The 23,109-nt window shown below is 48.2% G+C and overlaps 1 protein-coding gene across 11 annotated transcripts in view; it reads right to left on the bottom strand.

Annotated features, from left to right (window-relative positions):
* Positions 1 to 23,109, bottom strand: part of AOPEP (aminopeptidase O (putative)) — a 337,732-nt gene that overhangs the window by 141,736 nt on the left and 172,887 nt on the right. For 10 of the 11 annotated variants that reach the window (XR_004297944.1, XR_004297945.1, XM_032392876.1 and 7 more), the window contains 2 exons: positions 6,789 to 6,978; positions 2,643 to 2,749 (listed from right to left, as the gene is read on the bottom strand). The exons of the other annotated variant lie outside the window; for it this stretch is intronic. Coding sequence is in view for 8 of the 10 variants with exons in the window: in XM_032392876.1 (XP_032248767.1) it covers positions 2,643 to 2,749; positions 6,789 to 6,978 (297 nt within the window). In the remaining 2 variants the exon portion in view is untranslated. The remainder of the gene's footprint in view (positions 1 to 2,642; positions 2,750 to 6,788; positions 6,979 to 23,109) is intronic. 11 annotated transcript variants of the gene reach the window in all.

Here is a 23,109-nt window from a genome sequence, read left to right as displayed (position 1 = left end):
CCAAGAGAAGAAAGTGTTTTTAGAAGGAGGGAATGGTCAACCATGTTGAAAGCGGCTGCAAAGATGAGTGAGAGAAGCTTCCATTTCGTCTGCACCACCGAGGAACGCGGAACATATCAAGACACAAACCAAGACTTCTAAATTGTTCTTGGTCCATCATTTCAAGGCCATGGGCTATCTTGAAAGGGAGGGGGAGAAAAAGAGCATCTTTGATTACTGTCTTGTTTTAAGCGACTTCTTTCCCAAGGTCTTATTTGCATATTAAACCAAAATAAAATCTGAGAACAAATTTTTATAACTCTGATTTTTTTTTTCTTTCACTTTCAGTAATTTCTAGGCTCTCTGTGCCCATTTAAGGGAGAATTCTAAAGGATGGGAGTAAACTAAACCTTGACTATATAATTCAGGGCAGGTTCAGAAACATTTCCTCTTCATTGTAAGCGCATCTGATAACAATAGATTCCATACTGATGTGCAACAAATCTTTCGAATGCAGTCATTTCATGGTTAGCCTAAATTTAGGCAAACATAATTTCTGAATATTAAGAAAAAGAAAAACAAATGCCATAATAAGCTTTCCAGCACAAGGTTCTAAAAATAGTGTATTTCTTCTCCCAGCTCTACATACACAGGAAAAGCTCTTGGCCATCAGAGGCTGGGTTGATCACAGCTCCGAGTCCAGAGAGAAGGCTCTCCTCACATGCGTACTGACTTCCCCGTTGTGAGGCTGGCCTGCTTATGAACTGGGAGCACATTTCATCAACTAATGCTCATTATGACGCCCCACCCCCTCGCCATGCCGACTTCCCAAGGTCCTCTGCTGGCCCCCCACCTTCCTCTGACCTCTTCCCTCACTTTCCTCTCTCCCTGGTGATTTCAGTGTGCTCAGACTTGTGGGTAAGTATTTATAGACTGAATGTTCCAATCTTTCCAGTGAGCTGCTGACTTGTAGACCCCACTAAGTTCTCGATATCGAGTATCTGTCTGGCATCCCAAACTTAACATATACAAGACTGGGATTTTTACTTTTCCTTCCGATGTCTTGCTGTCTCACCAAATGGCCTCACCATCTACCCAGCGGCTCAAGTCAAAAGCCTGGAATTATTCTGGATACTCTCATCTCCCTCTTCTCCATACTCGATGACCAAAGACCTGCCAGCCCCACCACCTGGACATGTCTCAGATGGGTCTGCCACAGCCGCCACCAGGACCTCTTGCATATAGACGACTGCAAGGTTCTAACCCTCCCCTTCCCATCCCTCAGCGGCCTGCAGTCCATCCCCCAGCCCGAGCAGCCCTGAAAACACAAGACAGATCAGGATCCTTCCCTGCTACAAGCCTTGGGGCACCTTCCATTGCACTTCGGCCTAAGGCTCGCTGGCCAGACTCCTGCCTGCCTCCCTCTGCCCATCTGGCCACACCGCCCTCCTTTCTGTTCCTCAAGTACCAGCCTGCCAAGCCCTTTCCTGCTTCAGGGCCTTTGTAGTCCTCAGAGACACCTTCCGTTCACGCCACTTCTCACCATCCGGAACCCTGTGAAGGCAACAGGGTCCCGCTACATGGAAGCTCCGCGAGAGCGGGGACCCTGTCCACCTCCGTCGTATAGCCATCCCGCTGGCTGAGGGCAGAGGGGTGCAGAGAGCGGTGCTGGGTGGGGAATGCGGGGCTCCTCGCTCTGGATTTCCTACACAACCCATGAGTTAGCGGACGTAGAGGTTTCGTATGCGAGAGCGAGGGACTTCTTCTTCTTCGTGGGAAGAGTGGCCACACCCCAGGCGGCCATGCTGCACAAAAGCACCAGCCAGCCTCCCTTTGGGGGGGGGGTATTTAAAAACAAACAACCAAACCGGTTCAGACTGGCTTCTGCCCAAAGGTCGACTGGCCTTGTCATCAAACTGGGGGGCCACCGCTGGATGGCTGTCTTCCCACCTGTCTGACGGCTGTAGTGGAGAGGGGGCAGGATGAAAGCTTCTGTGGTCATAGCAATCGCAGTATTCCTGGGGCCTAGGCTTGGGCTTGCCGATAAACAACTATTTAGAGAAATGAAGAAAACGAGCAAAGCAGAGAGGGGCAAAAATGGAAAAATGGCAAGAAGTAATCCTACAAGTAAGCGCTGCAAGACACACGTGGACACCACCCTGCAGGAGCTCGGAGTAGAATCTCCCCCAGGCACAGGCGTGGCCTCCTGCTGGGAGGACCCCAGACAAAAGGCCCCACTGACACCGACATCTGTTCCTGCTACACACTTAGGAAGCAATATTTTCCTGAAAGTTTGTTGTTATTATTTTTTTAATTTTGGCTTTAAAGGGTTACTGTCTGTCAAGCTACCAAACCTTGTCCAAGTCCTCAGCCACCACACAAAGTGACTATTAGAACTTCAAACAAAGAATTTGGTCCTGGAAATGGCCTTGTGTTCGTTTTTTCCTGAACAGAGACACCAGGAAAACGTCAGAAGGCAAATCTAAGCCCAAGCCCTGAAAGACTTCAAACATAACAATCACATTCCTGGGAGGATGAGTGACCTAACCCAATTTGATTTAAAAAGGAAACACAGCAGATTTAATAGATGGCCAGGATGCGTCTTGAAGGAAAGGAGGGGGAGGCAGAGGATGAGGAGAGAAAGAGATCTCAGGGCGCTTTACCTCAACACCTGCATCTCCTCGGGGGAGTTCCGCACCTCGTCCTGGAGGCGACACCAGCGCAGACAAGCCTTCAGCTCCTGCTGCTCCTGGGCCTCGTGGGGGGCCAGCTGCTTGGGCCACAGACACACAAACACATGTGCACAAAACACAGTCACTGTTGTCCTCACGCGGGGTCACAGCCGCCCGACAGGGCAGCTTGCTCAGTTTCAGGGTGACTGCACGGATGGCCTCCCCGCGGTGCCTGGCACCCCATCAGAAAAGCCAGAGGGCCAAAGGGGTCTGGTAGGTCCTCACACGAAGACCCAGCCGCTCACTCTCCTGCTGGTGATGGAGCTGGGCCTGGCTGTCTGGAACCCACCCCTCACACACCCTGGGGCCCAGAAAGAGCAAGCTTCCCTAGAGGGCTGTTTGCACTCGGATTCCATCCAGCCCTTTCCTGCTTTGTCTTTCGGCACCGGGGCGGGGGGAAGGTCCCCTCCATTTACCTCCTACTTTTCCCAGTCCTCAGTTTGGTTAAGGGCTGTTTACAGTGGAGCCTGCTAATGCAGCCCAGATGATTCTGTTTGCATATAAGCAGAAAGAGTGTACTGCCTGGATTCACTCTGGGGGAGGGGGACGCCATCACACCCTGCCCTGCTGGTGAGAACGGGCTACTGCCACTGGGCTCACAAAGCCCCACAACTCAAGTCTCTGTAAGGGAGGGCAGCAGAACATCGGCCTGGGAGGGAAATGTCAGTACCAACAGGCACTTCTGGAAATGAAAGATCCTTAAGAGTGAATTCAACAGGTATTTACTGAGTCTCTGCCAGACCCTGGGTACACTATGGACACAGCCTATAAGAACACTAGCCATCAGAGTGCAGTGATGGTAGAGGTTAAGGAAGAACCTAGATGCCCTCTGGCCATCCAGGTGAGTCCCTGAGGAGGTGGTGGGGCCCACACTGGTCCCCAGAGAAAGCAGGAGTCAGCCCAGGGAGGAGGAATTTCAGGAAGAGGGAAAGCATGTGTAAGGTTCAAGGGGCCTGGAAAGAGCGTGATGATGTGTTTAGAGAACGGTGAGGGATGTAGTCGGGCGGGGAGCATGCTATTACCTGGGGAGAGACAGAGGTGCCAAGTAGCCAGCAAAGGCCAGATGAGCCACAGGTTCTGTGTGCCCTCTTGCTAAGGACCGAATCATGAGTGGAAAATTCATGTTGAAGCCCTAACCCCCAATGTGACTGTATTTGGAGATGGGACCTTTAAGGTGGCAATTAAGATTGATGAGATCACGGGTGGGCCCTGGTCCAATAGGCCGGGTGTCCTTAACAAGAAAAGGGAGAGACACCAGGGCTCTCTCTCTACATGTGCACAGAGGAAAAGCCACGGGAGAACACAGAGAGGAGGTGGCCGCCACCAAGCCAGGGAAGAAAGGTGTCACCGGATTCCAAGCCTGTCAGCACCTTGATCTTGGACTTCCAGCCTTCAGAACTATGAGAAAACAAGTATTGTTTAAGCCCCCCGGGCTGTGGTATTGTGTTATGGCAGCCTGAGCTAAGACACCTGTGAAGGAGGTTAGACTTTATCCAGGTTGATGACAAGTTACACGATGCAATCTTGCAACTAACTGAATTCCCTTCTCCCTGCGGAACACCACTCCAAGTGGAATGCCCCTCTGTCTCCTCGTTCAGTGGTTTCCCCCTCCCTCACTTTGCCATGCTCGCTAACGTTCAGTGCTGCAGAGCACAGTCTGTCTGGGCTGCCAAGTGGCCGATGTGCGTCACCCCCTCTTTCCTGGTGGCATCTGCCGCTGACCATGTGAGCTGGCCCACACTCTCCTGCCCCAAAGAGCCCCTCTCCTGCTCGGAAGGTCTGCCATCAGGGACCAACAGCAGCTCAGTCTCACCCTTTAAGGAAGGGGCTAGAGGGATCGACACACTCTGGAAAGGTTTCCAAGCTTTGTGCTGGTATCCAGAATGGCCACTTTGCTTCAGACCAAAGGGCTTTCACATATTGAAGAGATCCTGCCCCCTTTAGGGTCTTTAGACCCTAAAGGATAGTGAGGTGGGTTGTCCCCTATGCCAGGTTAAGGGAAAGGCAGGGACAGAGAAATCTCAACTCCTACTTTACCTTTGAGGCCCATGTCAGAAGTCACCTTCTCCAAGAAGACTTTCTGGATCTGCTCAGGCCTGACCTCTCCCACCTCTGAACTCACACAATATTTGGTATTTACCTCTCTCTTCTAACTTATTTTCTTCTTCCTTCTACTGTGTGCTTTTCTTATCTTCACAGTTAAACTATGACCTCTTTCAGAGCAGGGCTGGGTCTCACTCATCCTTTTATCCCTACAGGTCTAGCACAGAATGGACACACCAAAGGTATGTCAGCTGTGGGATGAGGCCAGACCGGCTTCATGCCTCTGTTAGTGGAGATGGACATATTCAGGGCAGTAAGAGGCAGGACGTAAGCATGAGACTCAGGACTGACACTCTGGAAATATGGGCAGGGGCCAAGGCGACAGAGGAGTGCTTTTTGTGGATACGGGAGATAAAGGACAGGGAGATCATCGTTAGATGCCTGAAATATACTCACAATTACCAAGAACAGCACAAATCTGTCTCAGGACAGAAGCACCCCAGAGAAGGGATGATGATAGAGGCCCATTTATACTGGCCTATTTAACCCTTGCTGAATGCCTACTGTGCATCAGACAGGTGGAGGAAAATACAAAGAGAAAAAGAAGAGAAAAAGAGAACTGGCATTTCCTGCATGAGCTCCATGTGTCATTCATAATTATCCCATTCACCGTGCCAGTTTGCACATTCTTATATGTATTTTCAAATGAGGAAACTGAGGGTCAGGGAGGCTATGGAACCTACCTACACTTACAGAGCTGGTCAACAGCAGGGCTGGAATTCCCTGCCCGGTCCGACTCCAAACCCCGCCACCCTGCCCAAATCTGCCACGTGGCCTCTCTTCACTGTGTGGCAGGGGACACAGATGTGCACGCTGCTGGCCAAGGTGCAGAGGGGGTGGGAGGGTGAATAAGCTGCAGCTCCACTTTGAAAGAGACCACAGTCTAGTTGTGAGGATAGGAGGAAGAAGAAAGAAGTGAGGAAAAAGAGGTAAGTACCAAATACTGTGGGAGTTCAAAGCTTCTAGAAGAGTGAGTACTGTGAGTGGAATGATCAGTCTGGGCTATCCAGAGAAGGTGACCTTGAACTAGTTAGTGAAAAATAAACAGGATTTCAACAGGCAGAAGGAGCTCGAACAAAAGCATATAGGTATGCAAAAACTTGAGGATTTCAGAAAATGTTAACTAGTCCAGTGTGTAAGGGGTGGGGATGGCAGGGAAAAGAGTGACCAAATATTAGGGGATGAAAAATAAGCAGGAGGCAGTTTAGCTGCCATATCCTCATTAGAACCGGCAGTCAGTGCTTTAAAGTAGAGATTGTAAGCTGGGAGCGCGCTGCCCATACCTCTGGGTATGTTAGTTGGCATAGGATTTTTTTAAATTACTAAATTTCATATAAAAATCCAGATTTAGAACTTCCTTTTAAACCACCAGGAGTCCAGACTCCACTGAGCCCTCCCGCCGACCCAGCCATGCTTGGTCCGAGCTGAGGGGAGGTTGCCAGCTTGTCTCAGCCCTCAGCACGCCCTAACCTACGACACCAGCCACTTTATTCTTCGTTACTTGCCAGCAGACATCTGAGATTATGCCTCCAGATGTAAATTTTCATCTTATTAGGAAAAAAAAAAAACCCAACCCAAACCAAACACAAGTCAGTGTCACCACAACCATAACCACAGGGGAGTGCTTGAGCATGCCACGGCATGACCTTCTCTTCTAGTCTTTGCTCAAATGTCCACCATCAGAGAGGCCTTCTCGTGGTGCCTTCTAAAACTGAGCTTCCCCGCCACTCTCTGTCCGGCCTCCCCTGCCTTCATAGTGCTCACCACCTGACATGGTAGGGATGCATTTGTCTGCTTCGCTGTCCTCTGTCCTATCCCCACAGGGAGAACCCCCGGGGGCTCAGGGCCTCTCCCCTCTCCCCAGCATCCAGCACAGTCCTAGCGCGCAAGAAGCCCTCTCCGGATCTGTGGAATGAACAGATGAACAGAATCTGACTCCGGGTCGGGAAATGCTTAGGGTCACTGTAAACCTACCTGCTGCGCTTCAGCCCAGAACACGTCTTCCAAGTGAGTGGCGAACCCTTCACTCAGCCACTCCTCCGTCCAGTCCCGAGCCCCGATGGCTAGGCCAAACCAGGCGTGAGCGATTTCATGGCAGAGCCGGGTCCCACAGAGATGGCTCGCTCCTGTCAAGATGCTCTGAGAGAGGAAGATGATGTGTGGGCTGTGGATAATGGGGGAGAAAACACACGGGAGTCTTGTTAGAGCCTGCCCTCGCGGCTGCCCCATGGGGCGGCTTTCTTAGCCTGGCGAGCCTGTTATTATCATGTGCATGCTAGATCATGACCGATAGGCTTGCAGCTTAGATGCTTTCAGAAATAAATAAAGTGGCAGTTTACGTTTCTGGCAGTGGTTCAGGTGGCCGTTTGTGCCAAGCAGTTGTCTCCGTCATCCAACGGCTATTACCTGTAATGAGTAACCAGCACCAAAGTTTTTTTTTTTTTTTTTTTTTTAAAGATTTTATTTATTTGACAGGCACAGCGAGAGAGAGGGAACACAAGCAGGGGGAGTGGGAGAGGGAGAAGCAGGCTTCCCGCGGAGCAGGGAGCCCGATGCGGGGCTCGATCCCAGGACCCTGGGATCATGACCTGAGCCGAAGGCAGATGCTTAACGACTGAGCCACCCAGGCGCCCCGCACCAAAGTTTTATACCGAAGAAATGACAAGGCAATGGAAGCATTTACTCTGAAATCTGGACTGTAAAAGAAGAGCAGGTGTGAGAATGTGAAGCCATGCTGTCAAGAGAGTGATCAAAGAAGCCCCTTCAGCCAAAAATCCGAGCAGCTTACACACAAATTGAGAAGTCATGCAGAAGGACAGGAAAAGCCGAGAAGAATGGGACCAAAATTTTCCATTGCAGACTGGGGCTGGCTACGGAGTGAACACACTAACAGGTGTCGTGGATGGGCGAGGTTTCCCAGAGACTCAGAGAAAGGCCCAGTCTCCGTAAGGCAAAGCTTTTCAAAGGTCTCATCTCCTCCCTGTAGATGCTTATACACTCACTGACATAACAAAATTGGGCAGGGGGCGGGGTGGAGGTAACCACCCAGGTGTGCAAATGGCCCCAGGGCTGGCACCAGCTGGGGAGATTTATCTAATCTCATTTTCCATACCTTGTTTTAAAGCCCCAAATACCATGATTAGAATTGCATAGAAGTGGGAGAAAGGGAGGCTGAAAACAAGAGGCGGAGAGCAAACCTCCCGTGCGTCCCCCTTCCACATTGCTCATTGATCCAGGACTTGTTTACAGTTTTATTAAATGAAGAATTTGCTCTTAAAAAAAAACGAAAACAAACCCAAAACCCTCTCCTCCATCAATTGAACGTGAACAGTTGTGAAAGCTCCCAAATTAAGAAACCATCCACACTGGTTCCTTCCTTCAGAAGCCATTTGTTTGCTCTCGCGTGGGCTCAGCACAAGCCAGGGCCGCGCGCGGATCTGTCCTCCGCCCCCACGGCCACCAGTAGAGAAAGCCCCACCTGTACTTCCCTTGCACAACATCGCCCATTCAGCCCAGAGAGCTCAACTGAAATCGCAGGAGCCACGTGTGCCAAAATAGACAGCTTTCATGTGAAATAATAACAGGGCAGGCACGCAAATGAAAAGCGTCTGCCAGGCCCTCGGCAGAGTCCACCAGAAACCCCAGGAATTAAAAGTGCACTCGGGGCATTTAGGACACGGGGGTGCTTGCGGGGGGGGGGGGGAGGGGGCAGGCGCCAACAGTAGCTCAGAGCACTCAGAAAACAAAAAAAGGAGGCAGGAAAGAGGGAAGGACGGGAGGGAGGAACAGAGAGGCACAGGAGCTAACCTCCTTCTCACTGAGAAAGTAAAGCCCCGCGGAGAAGACAAACTGCGAAACCTGGCATTTTCAAGTCAATGACCCCTTGCTCTGGCATGTGTAGCGCTACAAAGAAAAGCCACAGAAATGTACCAAGTAAATAACATTCCAGACATACTGCTGGCAGCACTTCACCCTTTTGGCTAAAACAAAACAGAAGTAACTGCAGGCCTTGTAAACAGGCTCCAAGACGCGCCTGCGTCGGAAGGGTCTGCGGGCCAGAGACACAGACGGTGTGCACACAGCGACAGGGACGGGACGGCTGACCCGTCCGCTCAACCCAGGGAGGTTACACAAGCTGATGACTGAAATCACAGCCAGACTGGTCAAGAAGAAAAAGCCTGCCTTGTCCGCGGTGACCGCTCGCTGTTCTGTCCCAGTGTGGAAGCCTAGCCAAGGCCCATTTATGCAAATATCAAAGTCTAGAGAGCCTGAAGGAATGCACGAAAGCAGCTGCGTGGGGGGCGGGGGGGGGGGGGGGCTGTGCGTTTTCCTGCCCTTTAATCTTTTCCCTCCAACGGCCTTTGTTGTCTCCACCAGACCTCCTTCCCCACCTGCCAGGACGCCACCAGGCCAGGCCCCAGTGAGTCTTGGCTGGGCTCAGGACGGACCGACATTGCTGGAATCCTACACTCCCACTACCCATCCCCAGTCCCTTCTTCCTAGCCGGGAATAAATGTACTTCCTACTGTCCTCTGAGAAAGATCAAAGCTTAAATGTCCTCCTGGGTCAGAAGGAAGGGCGTTTCACTTGATATAAGGGACCCTATTATCAGTGGAAAACACGACCTTCTCCCTGAAAAGCAATTTTCCAGTTGAGAATCAGACCCTAAATCCTTCTGCAGTGGAGTCCGCCCTCTGAGGTTGGGTTTTACCTGTGGGCTACTCTGGGGTCGTATTTCCCTATGAAGGAAATGGCTTCCTTCTTAAAACTAAATGAAAAACATGGAGTCAGGTTTTGATAACCTTTCTTGAGGGTTGTTAAAATTCTGACGTAAAAGAACCAATAGAATTTACTTTTAAGGAGAATTTCCTCCTCTCCTTTCGACCCTAAAAGTCAGGATTTCTCCTGTCAAGTAGGATTTTTTACACTGCTTTTTTTCAACAGCGAGTGGGGAAAAGTATAATGCTCTTAAGCTCACTTCAAGGAGTAATATTAAATACTCCTTTACCAACAGATAATCTACTTCCTGCCCACCTTCAAGATAGAATGGATATTTAGAATTTTCTACTTCTACCTTAACCTTGATTTATAAGTTTCACCCCTGGGTTCCTCACACATTCCCGCGTTCTCAGAGCCTTATTCATGGTCCCAATCAGCCAGCAGGTCATCCGTCTTCGCTCTGACAAGGCCCATTGGAAAACAGGTTTTCTTGTTTTCCCCTGAAAAGGCCTGTGTCAGCTGCCTGTACAAATGCCAAATTGTCGATTCATCATTGCAGAGGATGGAACATAATCACTTCAATGATATCTTCATCCTAAAAACAGTTTTTTTGTTTTTTTTTTAATGCACGGAGTTTATCACTTTTCCCAAGTAAGAGATGGACAGGAAAGTAATACTTTCAACTCTCAGAAAGCACCAGCCCCCTGGTCCGTATTCCCCATCATAAATTCCCTTTCGCTATAAGTGGTTGAGGAGGACAGCAGGGCAGAGCAGGGGGGCAGCACAGAGCGACAGCGGGACACGTGTTCTCATTCTCTCCCAGGAGACCACCAGCGGGGCTGCTCCCTCCAGAGGAGGCCACGTCGTGTTGGATGTCTGCTGCCTTTGCCCCTCGAGATTAAAAATATCATTTCTGGCCTGAAAACAGCTTCTCAAGACTCTTCCTAAAAGCTACCTCCCTACCCAGATTAGAAGGCTGTGTCTGTTAATTTAAAACATGCTTCTAGCAGAGGAGGAAGGAGAGCCTTCATTACTCTCAAGAGCCGCTCCAAGCCTTCGGGAGGAATTCAATTTGGAGCGGAAATGGAGAATTTCATCAGATCTTAAGCAGGGGCTGTTCTGTGATTTATTTCAGCTTTGTCCAGGGAGACGTGACCAGCGCGGCCCATCCTGCTGCCCAGGGAGAGGTCCAGCACTTCCCGGCTCCAGCTCCGAGCTCCTGCCTCAGCTGGTCAGAGCAGGCTGCGGGTGCGACCAGGAGGACAGGAAATGGTTTTTGGTTCAGGACAAGAAGAGCCCCAGGCCACCCCTCCCATGATACTGGAGCTGATCCCAGTTTCCCTGCGGGGAGCAGATTCACTTTTTATATAGATCCTTGGGAAGTGCATCCAGGAAACCGACTTACACTCCTCAAGCTTGGACTTCTTAGTTGATTCAAAGTTTTTCACAATCTCAACAACACATGGACCCCAATATCCCATTATGGAGAGGAAGGATGAACCAGGAAAAGAGGGAAACAGAAGCTCCTTTCCCTCCAAACTGGATAGCCTTAAGGGTCTTCTAATCACGTGAAAGCAACTTTTGCTTGTGTGACTTAATTACTTGCTAATTTAATTTGGGCAACTAAAAGTAGACTCATAGGAGCCTGGGGCAATCTGCAAGGAGGACAAATCTTAGCTACCACTCCCTAAGATTCAGAATATGTTTTCTCTTTCATTCTTAAGGTGTGATGTGATACATGCCAAGCACTTCAACGAATGTGTTTACAAATCAAAATGCTCAACTTGAGGCCCCTCTTCTCTGCAATGAATTCCTGTACTCCCCCTCTCCTGCATGCAGTCTAATGTAGGGGATGCATCTGTGGTCCCAAAGGCAAAGAGGTTGCCCAGATGACCTGGAGACCCATCTGGCTCTGAGACTGCTCAGTAGGGACTAGTTACGTTCCATTTGCCCCATCTGGCATCCCACTGTGGCCACACAGGGTAGTCTTTAAACTGGAGCCATAGGAGATGAGGAAATGTTCTTTCGGGGATAGGGATTTTCAGGAGCTTGAGGTAGAAACCAGTTTCTAAAAACTTGAAGAAAACTTACTACATCTGATCAACACTGGGATCTAGGTTTGAGAGAAAAGGGTAACATTAAGTTTAAGTTTTCCTTTCAAAATTCTGAATAGCAAATAGGCAGTAAAACACCTACTCATTTACCTAAATGGATTTTGGCTGAAACTGCCAACATAACCAGAGCAGAGAGAGAATGTCCAGGGCCACACTCCAGAGATTTCTACCAAAAACATATCTTCCTTCTAAAGACTCCTATTGCTTGAGCACTTGCTGTGTGCTAGGCACTGTATGTTATATACATCATCTCATTGGACCTGCCTCATGACCTCAGGAGATGGATTTTATTATTATCTCCATTTTACAGATTATAAAAGTGAGGTAGAGAAAGCTAAAGTGACTAGCTCAAGGTCACATCACTGGCAAGTAATGGAGTATTTCTACTCATACAGTCTTAACCCTGAAGCCTTACTCTGATTCACTGGCCCAAGGTCACTGGGTTTAGACCTGTAAATTCTGGGCTCCCATCCCCCTGTGCCAGCTCAAGCCCAGTGGTGCAATGCTGCCCTTGTTGGAACTCCATCTTCAGAGCCCACCCAAGGGAAGCCACCAGCCATGCCCTCTGTTCCCGAAATCTATGTCGCAGCCAGACTGGCCCAGGGTTACCAGACCTTTTGATCACAGAGCTTCAGCCTCTTCCTTGTGGGAAGGAGGGTGAGGATGGAAGGGACAGGGGACAAAGCAAGGAGAACACCACTACTCCACTTCTGATATCCCCAAAGGACCTAAATTCCTGAACATAACACCTTATTCTTCCTAACCCTGTCCTATGCCAGGAGTCCCTCATGGACCACCTCAAGGGGATGCTTAGATGGACAAGCAGGTGCAAAGGTGCTCAGGCCAGTCCCTAGGAGCCCAGGAAGAGCAACACGCCAGACTCTCCCTGACCTCTATCTCCCACCCAATTTTGCTAAAGCCTGACATTTCTTTTTCCTAAAAAGACATTATTTTTTAGAGCAGTGTTAGGTTTAGAGCAAAACTAGCAAAGGATACAGAGAGTTCCTATACACCCCCTCTAACCACACATTTCTAACCTCCCCTACTATCAGCATGCCCCACCAAAACGGTGCATTTGTTATTGCAATTGATGAACCTACACTGATGCATCATTATCAGTCTATAGTTTACACTGGGGTTCACTGTTGGTGTGGTACATTCTATCGGTTTGGACAAATGTATGAATGTAACCACCATTACAGTATCACACAGTACACCGAGTAGTTTCACTGCCCTGAACAATCCTCTGATTTTTTTTTTTTTTCCCCAAGAAGAGATGGTTTAAAGCAGATCACAAACTCAAAGGGTTACAGGAGCTGAGAACATAATAAAATGAGGGATGTGGGAGACGGGGGAAGTGGATAAAAAGATGAGGGAAGTAGACAAGGAGATGAGGAAATAGAGAAGGAGGGGGGAAATAGACAAGGAGAGGGAAAAGGAGTCAAGGAGAGGGGAAGTAGACAAGGAGAGGGGGAAGTAGACAAGGAGAGGGAAAGAGACAAGGAGAGGGAAAGAGACAAGGAGGGGGGAAAGAGACAAGGGGAGAGGGAAATAGACAAGGAGAGGGAGAAAGAGACAAGGAGGGGGGAAAGAGACAAGGAGAGGGGGAAAGAGACCAGAGGGAGAAAGAGACAAGGAGAGGGAGAAAGAGACAAGGAGAGGGAGAAAGAGACAAGGAGAGGGAGAAAGAGACAAGGAGAGGGAGAAAGAGACAAGGAGGGGGGAAAGAGACAAGGAGAGGGGGAAAGAGACAAGGAGATGGGGGAAGGAGACAAGGAGATGGGAAAGGAAACAAGGAGATGGTGGGGAAGTAGACAAGGAGAAGAGGGAAGGGGACAAGGAGATGGGGAAGGGGACATGGAGAGGTGGGAAACATAAAATGAGGAAAGCAGATAACAAAAGGAAGGAGGAAGTAGACAAGATGGGAAGTGAATAACAAGATGAAGGAAGTAGATTAGGGAGTGATAAGGATATAGGGCAACAGGTAACTACAACAGGGAAGTAGAAAACAATAGGGGGAAATAGGCAGCAATTTTTAAAAACGCCATGTCAAAATTAACCTAACCTATGGACAGGGGCTACAATTTTCTCATCTCTCGTTTAAAGCAGTTATCTTAGGGGAAGAAGCTTATGCTTTCATTGCACAGGGAGGTTGTAATGACGGATATCTGCATCCTACCAGGGTTCAGGATGGATGCTCATGGAAGATGGGAAAGGCTCAAAAGCTGAGCACAGATGACAGCTGGGAGGAGAGAGGGGGCTCCTAGTGAGGCACAAGGAGGGAAGAAGGGGACACCAAAACATTTTTGCCTGCTTCATAATTTGGTTTAGTGTTGGCCTTAGGCCTATTGCTAATGGGCAAAATAACAGCATGGCGGCGACAAAACAGAGACCATCTCTGGCTCTAGCAAACACAGAGGCCACTTCTGACTCGAGAAAACAGAGGCTGTCTTTGGGAGAGTGCTTAGCTATGGAAAAGCAGAGCAGTGGACACTGCCCTGCAGGCCCGCCGGGCAAATCATCCATTGGGAACGCTGTCTAGACCTCAGCCCTGCGTGCTAAGTGCTGGCAGTGCTAGTGCCCAATTATTAGGAGTTGGCTACCTCTCACTTGGGCCTGCCTGAGGAAGGTGGTAGTGGTTGGCATCTAGTTGTTAAGCTCATCTAAAAAGTGAAATAAAGCTACAAGTGGATGTCTCAGGTTTTAAAACTAAAGAATCAGAGGCTCGTATTTGAATGATCCAACTAGATTTGGACTTTCCTTCTGAATCGTAGCATGCACGTTCAACCTAAGGAGTCTTTGTTTTCTCACAGATGAGAACAGAGACAACTTTTTTTGAAGTTACTGAACACTCCGGTGTTTTGGACACCAGGGACCCACCCATACCAAAACTACATGAACCATATTTATCGCAGCCGAGCATGTCTTTTGAATCATGAAATTACTTATGAACCGAGAGCTGTGCATTTTCCGCAGGATCTGGAGAACTCTTCTGGTAAGTAATTACCAATTAAAACATGTTGGCAGCCTCCACTGGAGCACAGGGATGACAGAATGTGATTCTCTCCACTCCCTCACCCCCCTCCTGCTCCCATCCTCCCCACCAGGGTGATGATGTTTGTTCCCATAAAAAGAGCTAATAAAATTAGCTTCCCCTGTGATACAGGGGAAATCTTTATTTAATAAAATAATGCATTTTGCTTCATTCCCAGAACAGCAACAAAATGGCGCAACTGAGAACCATAATAGCTCATCCGGTTGGTTTTCACTGCGCGTACAAGTCTGTCATTTGTGGCCATGTGGAAGCTTGGAAAGCTGCTTCATGAAGGAACACGTTCAGGTAGCTTGCACAACCCTAAGTAAGAAGTGTGTGGTTACGAGTTTCCTTTGAAATACAGTGTGAACACTCTTTGGGTCCACAAATCATGTCTTCCCGTGTTCCTTGTCTAGAAAAAGAAATTGTGGGGATTTCCCAGCGAGTACTCAGAAATGTAACTGGTGGGTGGTGGGTGGTGGGGGTGGGGAGGTCATCCGTTGCTTCCACAACTGAGAGGCACTCTGGGAATCTGAAATCTCAAGATGTAGTCGGGAAGATGTTTAAGTGCTGCGCTGGGGGCTGGTGAGAACACACGAGGCAGAAAGGCCGGTCCGGACAACAATAGGCCTGAGCACAGCAGGCCACTGTAGATGGATAGAATGAGTCCTGGAAGCAGACACCCGTGCAGAGGACAGGGTCCTCCTGCCAGACAGCCACGCTGTCAGCTAGCTTTCAAAGCACTAGGTTATTCTGCGTCAGAACAAGCAGCAGTGGGGACGCCTTGGGTGGCTCAGTTGGTTAAGCGTCTGCCTTCGGCTCAGGTCATGATCCCGGGTCCTGGGATCGAGCCCCGCGTCGGGCTCCCTGCTCAGCGGGGAGCCTGCTTCTCCCTCTCCTACCCACTCATGCTCTCTTCTCTCTCTGTCTCTCAAATAAATAAAATCTTCAAAAAAAAGAACAAGCTGCAGAGCTGCCTTAGGGCATGGCCTAACAGAATCAGATCTCTAAACCAAAGGTAGATCCAGAAAGATAGAATTAAAGGAAGCAGAGTTCAAGTATTCTCTAATGGTTGGTCCGATGGTGGAGGAAAAGGAGAGGAAAAACAAAATAATGACGACGGTAAACTCTTAAGACATGCTTACTCTCTCCCAGGCACCATCTGCGTACTCCAACTTCACTAACCCCTTCTGTTCTAACAACAATCCCGCGAGGGAAATATTATTATTATTATCACCCCCATTTTACACACAAGTAAACTAAGCCATGGAGAAGTCACATCGCTTGTCCAAATATCCCATAGTTGGTACCTGTTGAAGCGGATTTAAACACAGGCAGCCTGGCTCATCTACGTGTTTTGCTTTTGATCAACATCAGCGTGCTTCAGAATCACCCAGAGGTAGGATTGCTAGATAAATACAAGACACCCAGTCAAATCCGGATTTCAGATAAACAATGAATAATTTTTTAGTGTATGTCATGTCCCATGCAATATTTGCTAAACCTGGCAACCCTACCTGGAGGGCTTGTTAGAACAAATCACTGGGCCCCACCACCAGAGTCTGATTCAGAGGCCTGGGCAGGGCCTGAGATTCTGCATTTCTGCGGGTTCCCAGGTGATGCTGGTCCAGGGACCACGCTCTGAGAGCCAGTGACTTACACTGTGGGGGCTGCATGGCACTAACTTAAAAAAAAAAAAAAAAAAAAAATCCGCTGCCGAAGTCTATAAGTGGGACTATTTCACCTTGAGATCCAGATTTTCTAATTATATTGAAAATGTGAAAGATTTGGCTACACTAGGCCCACATTCCCAGGTAAGAGTTGTAGCGGAATAGCAGCTGACCCTTTTAGAGGGGGCTCCGTGCCCTCAGACCCCAGCTCCCCACCACTTGCTTTCTGTCTCCCCACCACTGGCTGAGTCCACTTATTTATAATCGTGTGTGTTTTTTTCTCTTCCTATCTTATAGCAGGACTAAGAGAAAAGCAAAATATTTCTTCTGCCCGTGCCTCCGTTAAAAGTGGGCATCAAAGACCAAGTGTTCTAGGGGATGCTCTGCTATCCACTCATTTATATTTGCTGCCTGACTCTTTATAAGCATGTGGATTTAATCTCTTACTTGGTTTTTCTTATGAAAAATTCTATCAACCTTGTTCGTGTCTAGAAAACAGTTTAGCAAACTCTTGCTTCACGGAGAGGCCAAAGACGCAAACAAACATCAGCCTCACTCAAGTCACTCACTACAAATTCCATATTACTAAGCGTGGAATTAATTAGGTTTATTGTATTTTTGAAATCCAAACACAGTTTCAATTATTACTAGTCACTAATGGCTTATAATGAAGGCAGAGCTTGTTAGCTAAGCAAACAACTGGCATGTTTGTTGAAAGTGTAAATAGAAGGGAAATTCATGAATTAAATGAATGAATTCGCTGATTGTTCTCGCTAGGCTGTAAAGGAGCATTCAGCTGCCACAATATATATCACCACCTTTGCTGAAAGGCTTAGCCTGCTCGAGTTATCTTTATCTGGTCAGAGATCTTCTCAGTGGTCGCTTACAAAGTAAATGTCTCTCTGAATTTTTTAAAGTACTCATCTGCATCAGTAAATGCCATTAAGGATAAGGGATCACCTGGCTATGGGGGGTTCATAAATAACTTTGCTTTTACGAACAATAGCCATATCCCCTAATCTTTATTTGACTCCACAAATAGACTAAAACAGCATGCCTGAGGACATAAAGGGACAATACACCTCATATTTTCCAGGGTGGTCCTAGAAAGTATGGGGCAGATGGTCATTCTCAGAGGTATTGAACTTAACAGCATTTCCCTTTAAAAGGTAATAAACTGCACCAGAAACAAAAAACAAAAGGTTTCGCTCTCCAGTCTCCTGGTTTTTAACTATGCTTTTCATTTAAAATTCCTAGTCTTTGCCTTTCTTCTCTCCAAATGGAAGTTCCATGTTTATTGGATATCTATAGTTAATTCCCATTTCTCTTGGATGTGTTCACCATGCCGGAAGTGTCGGGGAGGGTCATAGGAGTTCCTCTCCTAAATAATTCTTAGTGCCCATGCGCCCATTCCTGGGCGGTTGCCTTCTGGTCTTGTGAAAGACACCTGGATCTGTTTGCAATATGTTTAGCTGCAAGTAACAGAAAAGACAACTCAGGCTGGCATACACGAGGAGAGGTTCTTGTCCTTCCTGTAACAAGACCCCCCGAAGAGGGTGGTTGCTGGGGTTGGTTCAGTGACTCAGCTGTGGCAGCAGAGCTCTGGGTCTTTCTATCATCCCACTCTGCTAGCCTTTCTTACTGTGTTAACTCTCATCCTCAGGCCTGCCACCTCGTGGTCCCAAGTTGGCTACCACAGCTCCAGGCACCACATTCATGTTCAACATAGAACAAAAAGGCGGGAGAAAAGGGGTGCTGTGCCAGCAACATCTCCCCCTTTCATCAAGAAAGCAAAACGTACCCTAGAAAGCCCATAGCAGATTTCCTCTCACTGGCTACCCCAAGCTGTAAGACAGCACAGGGAAGAGGCTCTTTGGCTTTATCTGATTCCATGGCAGAAATAGGCAGGTAGACGGGGTTTGGTTATGGGTGTAGGGCCGGCTACAGCACCCTAGTGCAACCCTCCTTCTCACAGATGTCAGAGTGCCATTCCTTCGGTCTCTTAGAATGCAAATACTTTCCAAAGAAATAATGCACTAAAAAGAATTCACGCTGAAGTGTTAGGGATGTATCTCAGATTTTTCTAGCCAGGAGGCAATCTGAACATGGGGACTGTAGGATGGGCAAGTAGATATATTTCAAGGACATAGTCTACCTACTTCCCAACTTAACCTGATGCTGGCTGACATTTGGACTTTTATTTTACCTTCTTACCCTCCAGGGAAGACTGAAAACCCGTTAAAGCTAAAGGCAATCCTATATATTATGGTGGTTTTTAAGAACTCAGGCTTTGGGGCCAGAGCCCAGGGGTTGACTCGTGGCTCTCCCATTTACCAGCTTCATCACTGTATCAGTTTCCTAGTGCTACTGTAACAAATGACCACAAATCCAGTGCCTTAAAACAATACAAATCTATCATTTCACAGTTCTGCAGGTCAGAAGTTTGACACTGGTCTCACCGCTTCTAGAAGTCAGGACACTGGGCCTCGTGTGTGTCGGGTGGGAGGTGACTGGAAGGGGGCTGAGAGGAGTCTTCTGGGGCATGGGTCACATTCTGTTTCTTGATCAGGGTGCTAGTTACAAAGGTATATTCAGTGTGTGAACGTTCAACAAAGCTGTACACTTAAGTTGCACACACTCTACAATGTACTGTACACTTCAGTGAAAAGTTAAAAACAGACAAGTATGTTGGGAGGTGGCCATTTTCTTCTTGGAAAAATGAAGGCAAAGATTAAGCCAGAGTCCTGTTGGTAGGGACAGGAAGGAGACCAGAGATTGGGCAGCCTTCCTCTCGTCCTTCAAGCTGAGTGTACTCCAGGCCAGTTCCCAACACTCATTATGTGTGTATTTTAAATCTCTTGAGGAAAAGGTTTTTTTTTTAAATTTCTTTTGCCTTAGAGTCACATTTCTAGTGCAAGTGAAAGGTACCTTGTATCCTTCAGACGCACCTGTAAAAACAGAACTGATACTGCTATATATCCACGCCTGCTTCATTTTCTTTCAGACACAGTGGAAAACATGCCACTATAATAAACCCCTTTTCCATCCCGGCCAGCTGGAAAATTACGTTATGACTGAAATGACATCATACAGCTATGACACCAAGCGAGCGGCTGCTCTGAGAAATCCGCGTGAGGCAGTGACAGCATGGATGCGAATGCCACTCGGCCATGAATCCCACCTTTTATTAGCAAATGGCTTTTTTATTGCCATGACATTTCGAAAATGAAACTGTGGCAGCCACACTGTCGGAGGCCATTGATCACCTAACGTCCCTTATCGCTGAAACTAGCCACACGGGTCAAACAAGATGAGACCGGGAGGAGGAGAAAGCTCGTTTTTAAAGACCTAGTTCTAAAGGCGGAAGACCAGGGCCTGGGGCCAGGGCAGCGGTGCCTCCCAGGGGGTGGGCTGGCCGTCCCTCTCCTGCTATCAGTTGTTTCTAAAGTGGCCTCAAGTAGTAGTAGTCATAATAATAGCATAAGCAGTAGTAGTAATAATAGCACCTACAATAATATTCTTTGATGTAGAATACTGACGTCCTACGACATCACACTCTAAGCAAAACCCAGCATGCCGATTAGGCAAATAGAATAGGACAAGGCCGACTCTCCTCCATCTTTTCAACTTTTGGGATGAACCATATGAAATTGCTGATATTTGAGCATGTTCAACACCCCAAAATGGGCAATCTCATACGGCTCGTCCTATAGACTGTCCCTCCCCGACCCAAGATCCTTCTCTGCAGAGATGTCAGGAGCTGCCACAAGATCTGGGAAAATTCCCATACTTCTCAAGCAGCAGAGAATTAGAAACACTACTGCATTCCATGGTGGAAGTGCAGAAGACAGGTCCCGGGCAAATGACACTGTGCTGTCCTCAGAAAGCGGCAGACCCTACCTAGGTCAGTGCCCCAGATGAGTGCCCCACGCTGGCCTGGGCCAGCTCAGTGTGAAGGCAGGTGTCTCAGGTCAGGAACAGATCCTGAGGCCAAAAGCAGCAGCAGGAGGGGCCAGAGCAGGGAGACCGGAGGGAGGCCGAGGGGATCTGCAGCTGAAGTGCCACATGGCTTGTGACCACCTAAGACCCATGTCCGCACCTGCAAGCCAGCGGGAATGAGCCTGGACATGACGGGAGAGAAGCTGGAATCCCAACCGGGTGGTGTGATTTCAGTGACCCAGTCTCGCACAGATGCCTGACCCTTCCATAATGGAGTCAACCCCCATTAGATTCGGGTATTATATGGTCCCAGGGCCGAGAGGGAGACAGACAGCATACTATTTCATAGCCACTGCCCACAAGATGAACATGCATGCCACATTCGTTTAGCCAGCTGCCAGGAAGGGCTCTGGGAAAGAGAACAGGTTCATTCTGATGGAGGACTACAGATGAGGAGGAAAGATGAGCGTGGGGAGCACTGTCCAGGAAAAGAACTTAGCCCATGAGGGTTGGGGGTGGGTGGGTAAGAAGAGCAGATCTTAGGGAGGAACACGGGATTCAAAGGCCTGTGTAGAATCTGGCTCACAGGTGGGAGATGGGCTGGGCCAGGGAGATAAGCTAGCACTGAAGCTGGGGAAGGTAAGAGACTGGTTCTGGAATCCCTGGACAGTCCATCCAAGAGAGATCTTACAGACCCACCCCTCCTCAGCCTACATATGAGAAAACAAAGACCCAGAGAGCCAGCTTGTTCATTCCACACGATGGGAGCTTCCTCTGTGCCACAGCTAATTCATGTCAGACCCAAGTCTGACAGACATTTTACTCAAAACTGTTTCACAAAATCCCAGTCACAGCAGAACCAGCAGAGGCCCCCTGCCTAAAACTGTTGGCTCCCTCAAAGCTAGGAGCTCGTGGCGACTGAGGGCAGAAATCCTCTGCAGCCACAGCCACAAAATGCTTCTGAGATGAACATCATACCACGTAACAGCAGCTGCTTCCTAGGATGCTCCCTCCGGTAAGATCTGGTCTTCTCTCCTGCTGACAGAGGGCTACCCTGAAGGAAAGCTTCAACTACACCGCCTATTTTTTTTTTTTTTTTTTTTGCTGTTTTTTGTTTTGTCGCTCACCAGTTTCACACGGGAGGAAAATAACAACAAAAGCAGAAAAAGAAAACACTCCATACTATTTTCTAAGTATAAAAAGTGTCATATCTTCACTGTGTAACTCTAACGGTGTACCTGATTGTTTTCGAATTTTCCCCTCCTGTTCTTTCATTCATTTTTTTTAAGGCTCTGCAAATTGACCTTTGGGTTGAACACATCTCTGGAAAGAAAGCCTGGCATAAAGAAAAACTGGGTTATGCTGGAGCGTCAATGCAGGTAACCTTAACTACAGTGTTTGCAAAAGCAAACCCTGTAATGTATGAAATAAAATATTAATAGCCATTACCTCAGTTCTTCTGAGAACAGACCTGACTCACAGTTCTCGTGTGGCGTGATCTCCACACATGCGCCTCACCGTGAACACGGCTCACGTTACCAGGCGATAGAAGCCTCAAAGCAGGCAAGACCAAGCCGGGTATGTGTTTTTATTCCATAATGTCATGGGCAACGTTGCTTATTTTGGCAACTAAGTTCAACTCTCCTGAATTTACCACCTAGTCATTTAAGACTAATCACCTAAACACATACCAGGAGGGTTGGCAAAATTATTTTTAACTTAAAAAGGAAAATACTGGAATAAGATTAACATCTCTAGGTTATTTATCAGCGGCTAGAGATGCAATCACTCAGCTGAACTCTCTGACATTTGAAAGCACCAAAAGGGGCAAAATATTTGTGTTAACAGATGTACGCCAAGGCCTCATAGTTGCAAGTTGCAAATGAACATAATTAGATTTTTAAATTCTGCGTGTGTGGTGCTTAAGTATGGCAAAGACCTTTAGCTTCTCGGGGGCTTATGGTAAGTCTGGTTTCTCCTTTTCTCCCTCTGTCCACTGTCTTCTTGATAAGCTTTAGGTTCTTAGTGGCCTAAAAAGCATCTGTTTGACATTTTTGCATATGATGATTACCTAGCGGAGTTAAATAAAGAATACAAGTCAAGTGCCTACCCTACTACCTGGCACACAGTAAAAATGCCACAAATGCGAGTCCCTCCTTCTAAGGAGCACTGCTAAGTGCTTTCAAGTCCGTGTTTAGAATTGATTCTTCAAGTCCCCCATGAGATAGTGTAAAGTGAACAGTCCGCTTTTATTGGCGGGGGGCCTGGAGGGAGAGGCTAATTTACTCCTCCAGACGGGATGCTGGCACAGTCTGCGGCTGGACCGAAACTAGCACTCTCGGCCACAGCTTAGCGGCAGGGCTCCTAAGCTAAACTGCTTCTTTAGGTGGCCTGCCACACCGAGGTGTGTTTTTTAAATCTGTGCAATAAAATTTGGTGTGGTTGGAGAGGTGGCGGCGGACGGGAACCCACCCACAGGCAAATGACGTCAAAAAGCTAGGGGGAAACATTGGGCTTCTCTGTTCTCGAGAAGCTTCTGCTATGTTAAGCAACCTGAGAAGGAAGCTGACTTTCCATTAAAAACCAGCCGCTTTGGCAGTCGTCAGAGACAGCCTGGGGTCTTATACTTCCCCTCTCAGGAAAAGTGGGGAAAATAATTTCCATAAGTTGGAAAGGAAGAGACCTGGAGTTCAAAGAGTTTCAGAGCTGGAAAGGCACTTAATGGTCATTTGGTGTAACCACCACTTCCAAACAGCAAGGAAGGAAACTGAGGCTCAGAGCAGGCTGCAGACTGCATCTTGGCCCCTGGCTGTCCAGAG

Source organism: Phoca vitulina, unplaced genomic scaffold (assembly GCF_004348235.1).
Source record: "Phoca vitulina isolate PV1807 unplaced genomic scaffold, GSC_HSeal_1.0 scaffold70, whole genome shotgun sequence".
NCBI lineage: Eukaryota > Metazoa > Chordata > Mammalia > Carnivora > Phocidae > Phoca > Phoca vitulina.
The sequence above is the reverse complement of the archived record's forward strand: the minus strand, read 5'-3'. Positions and strand labels throughout refer to the sequence as shown.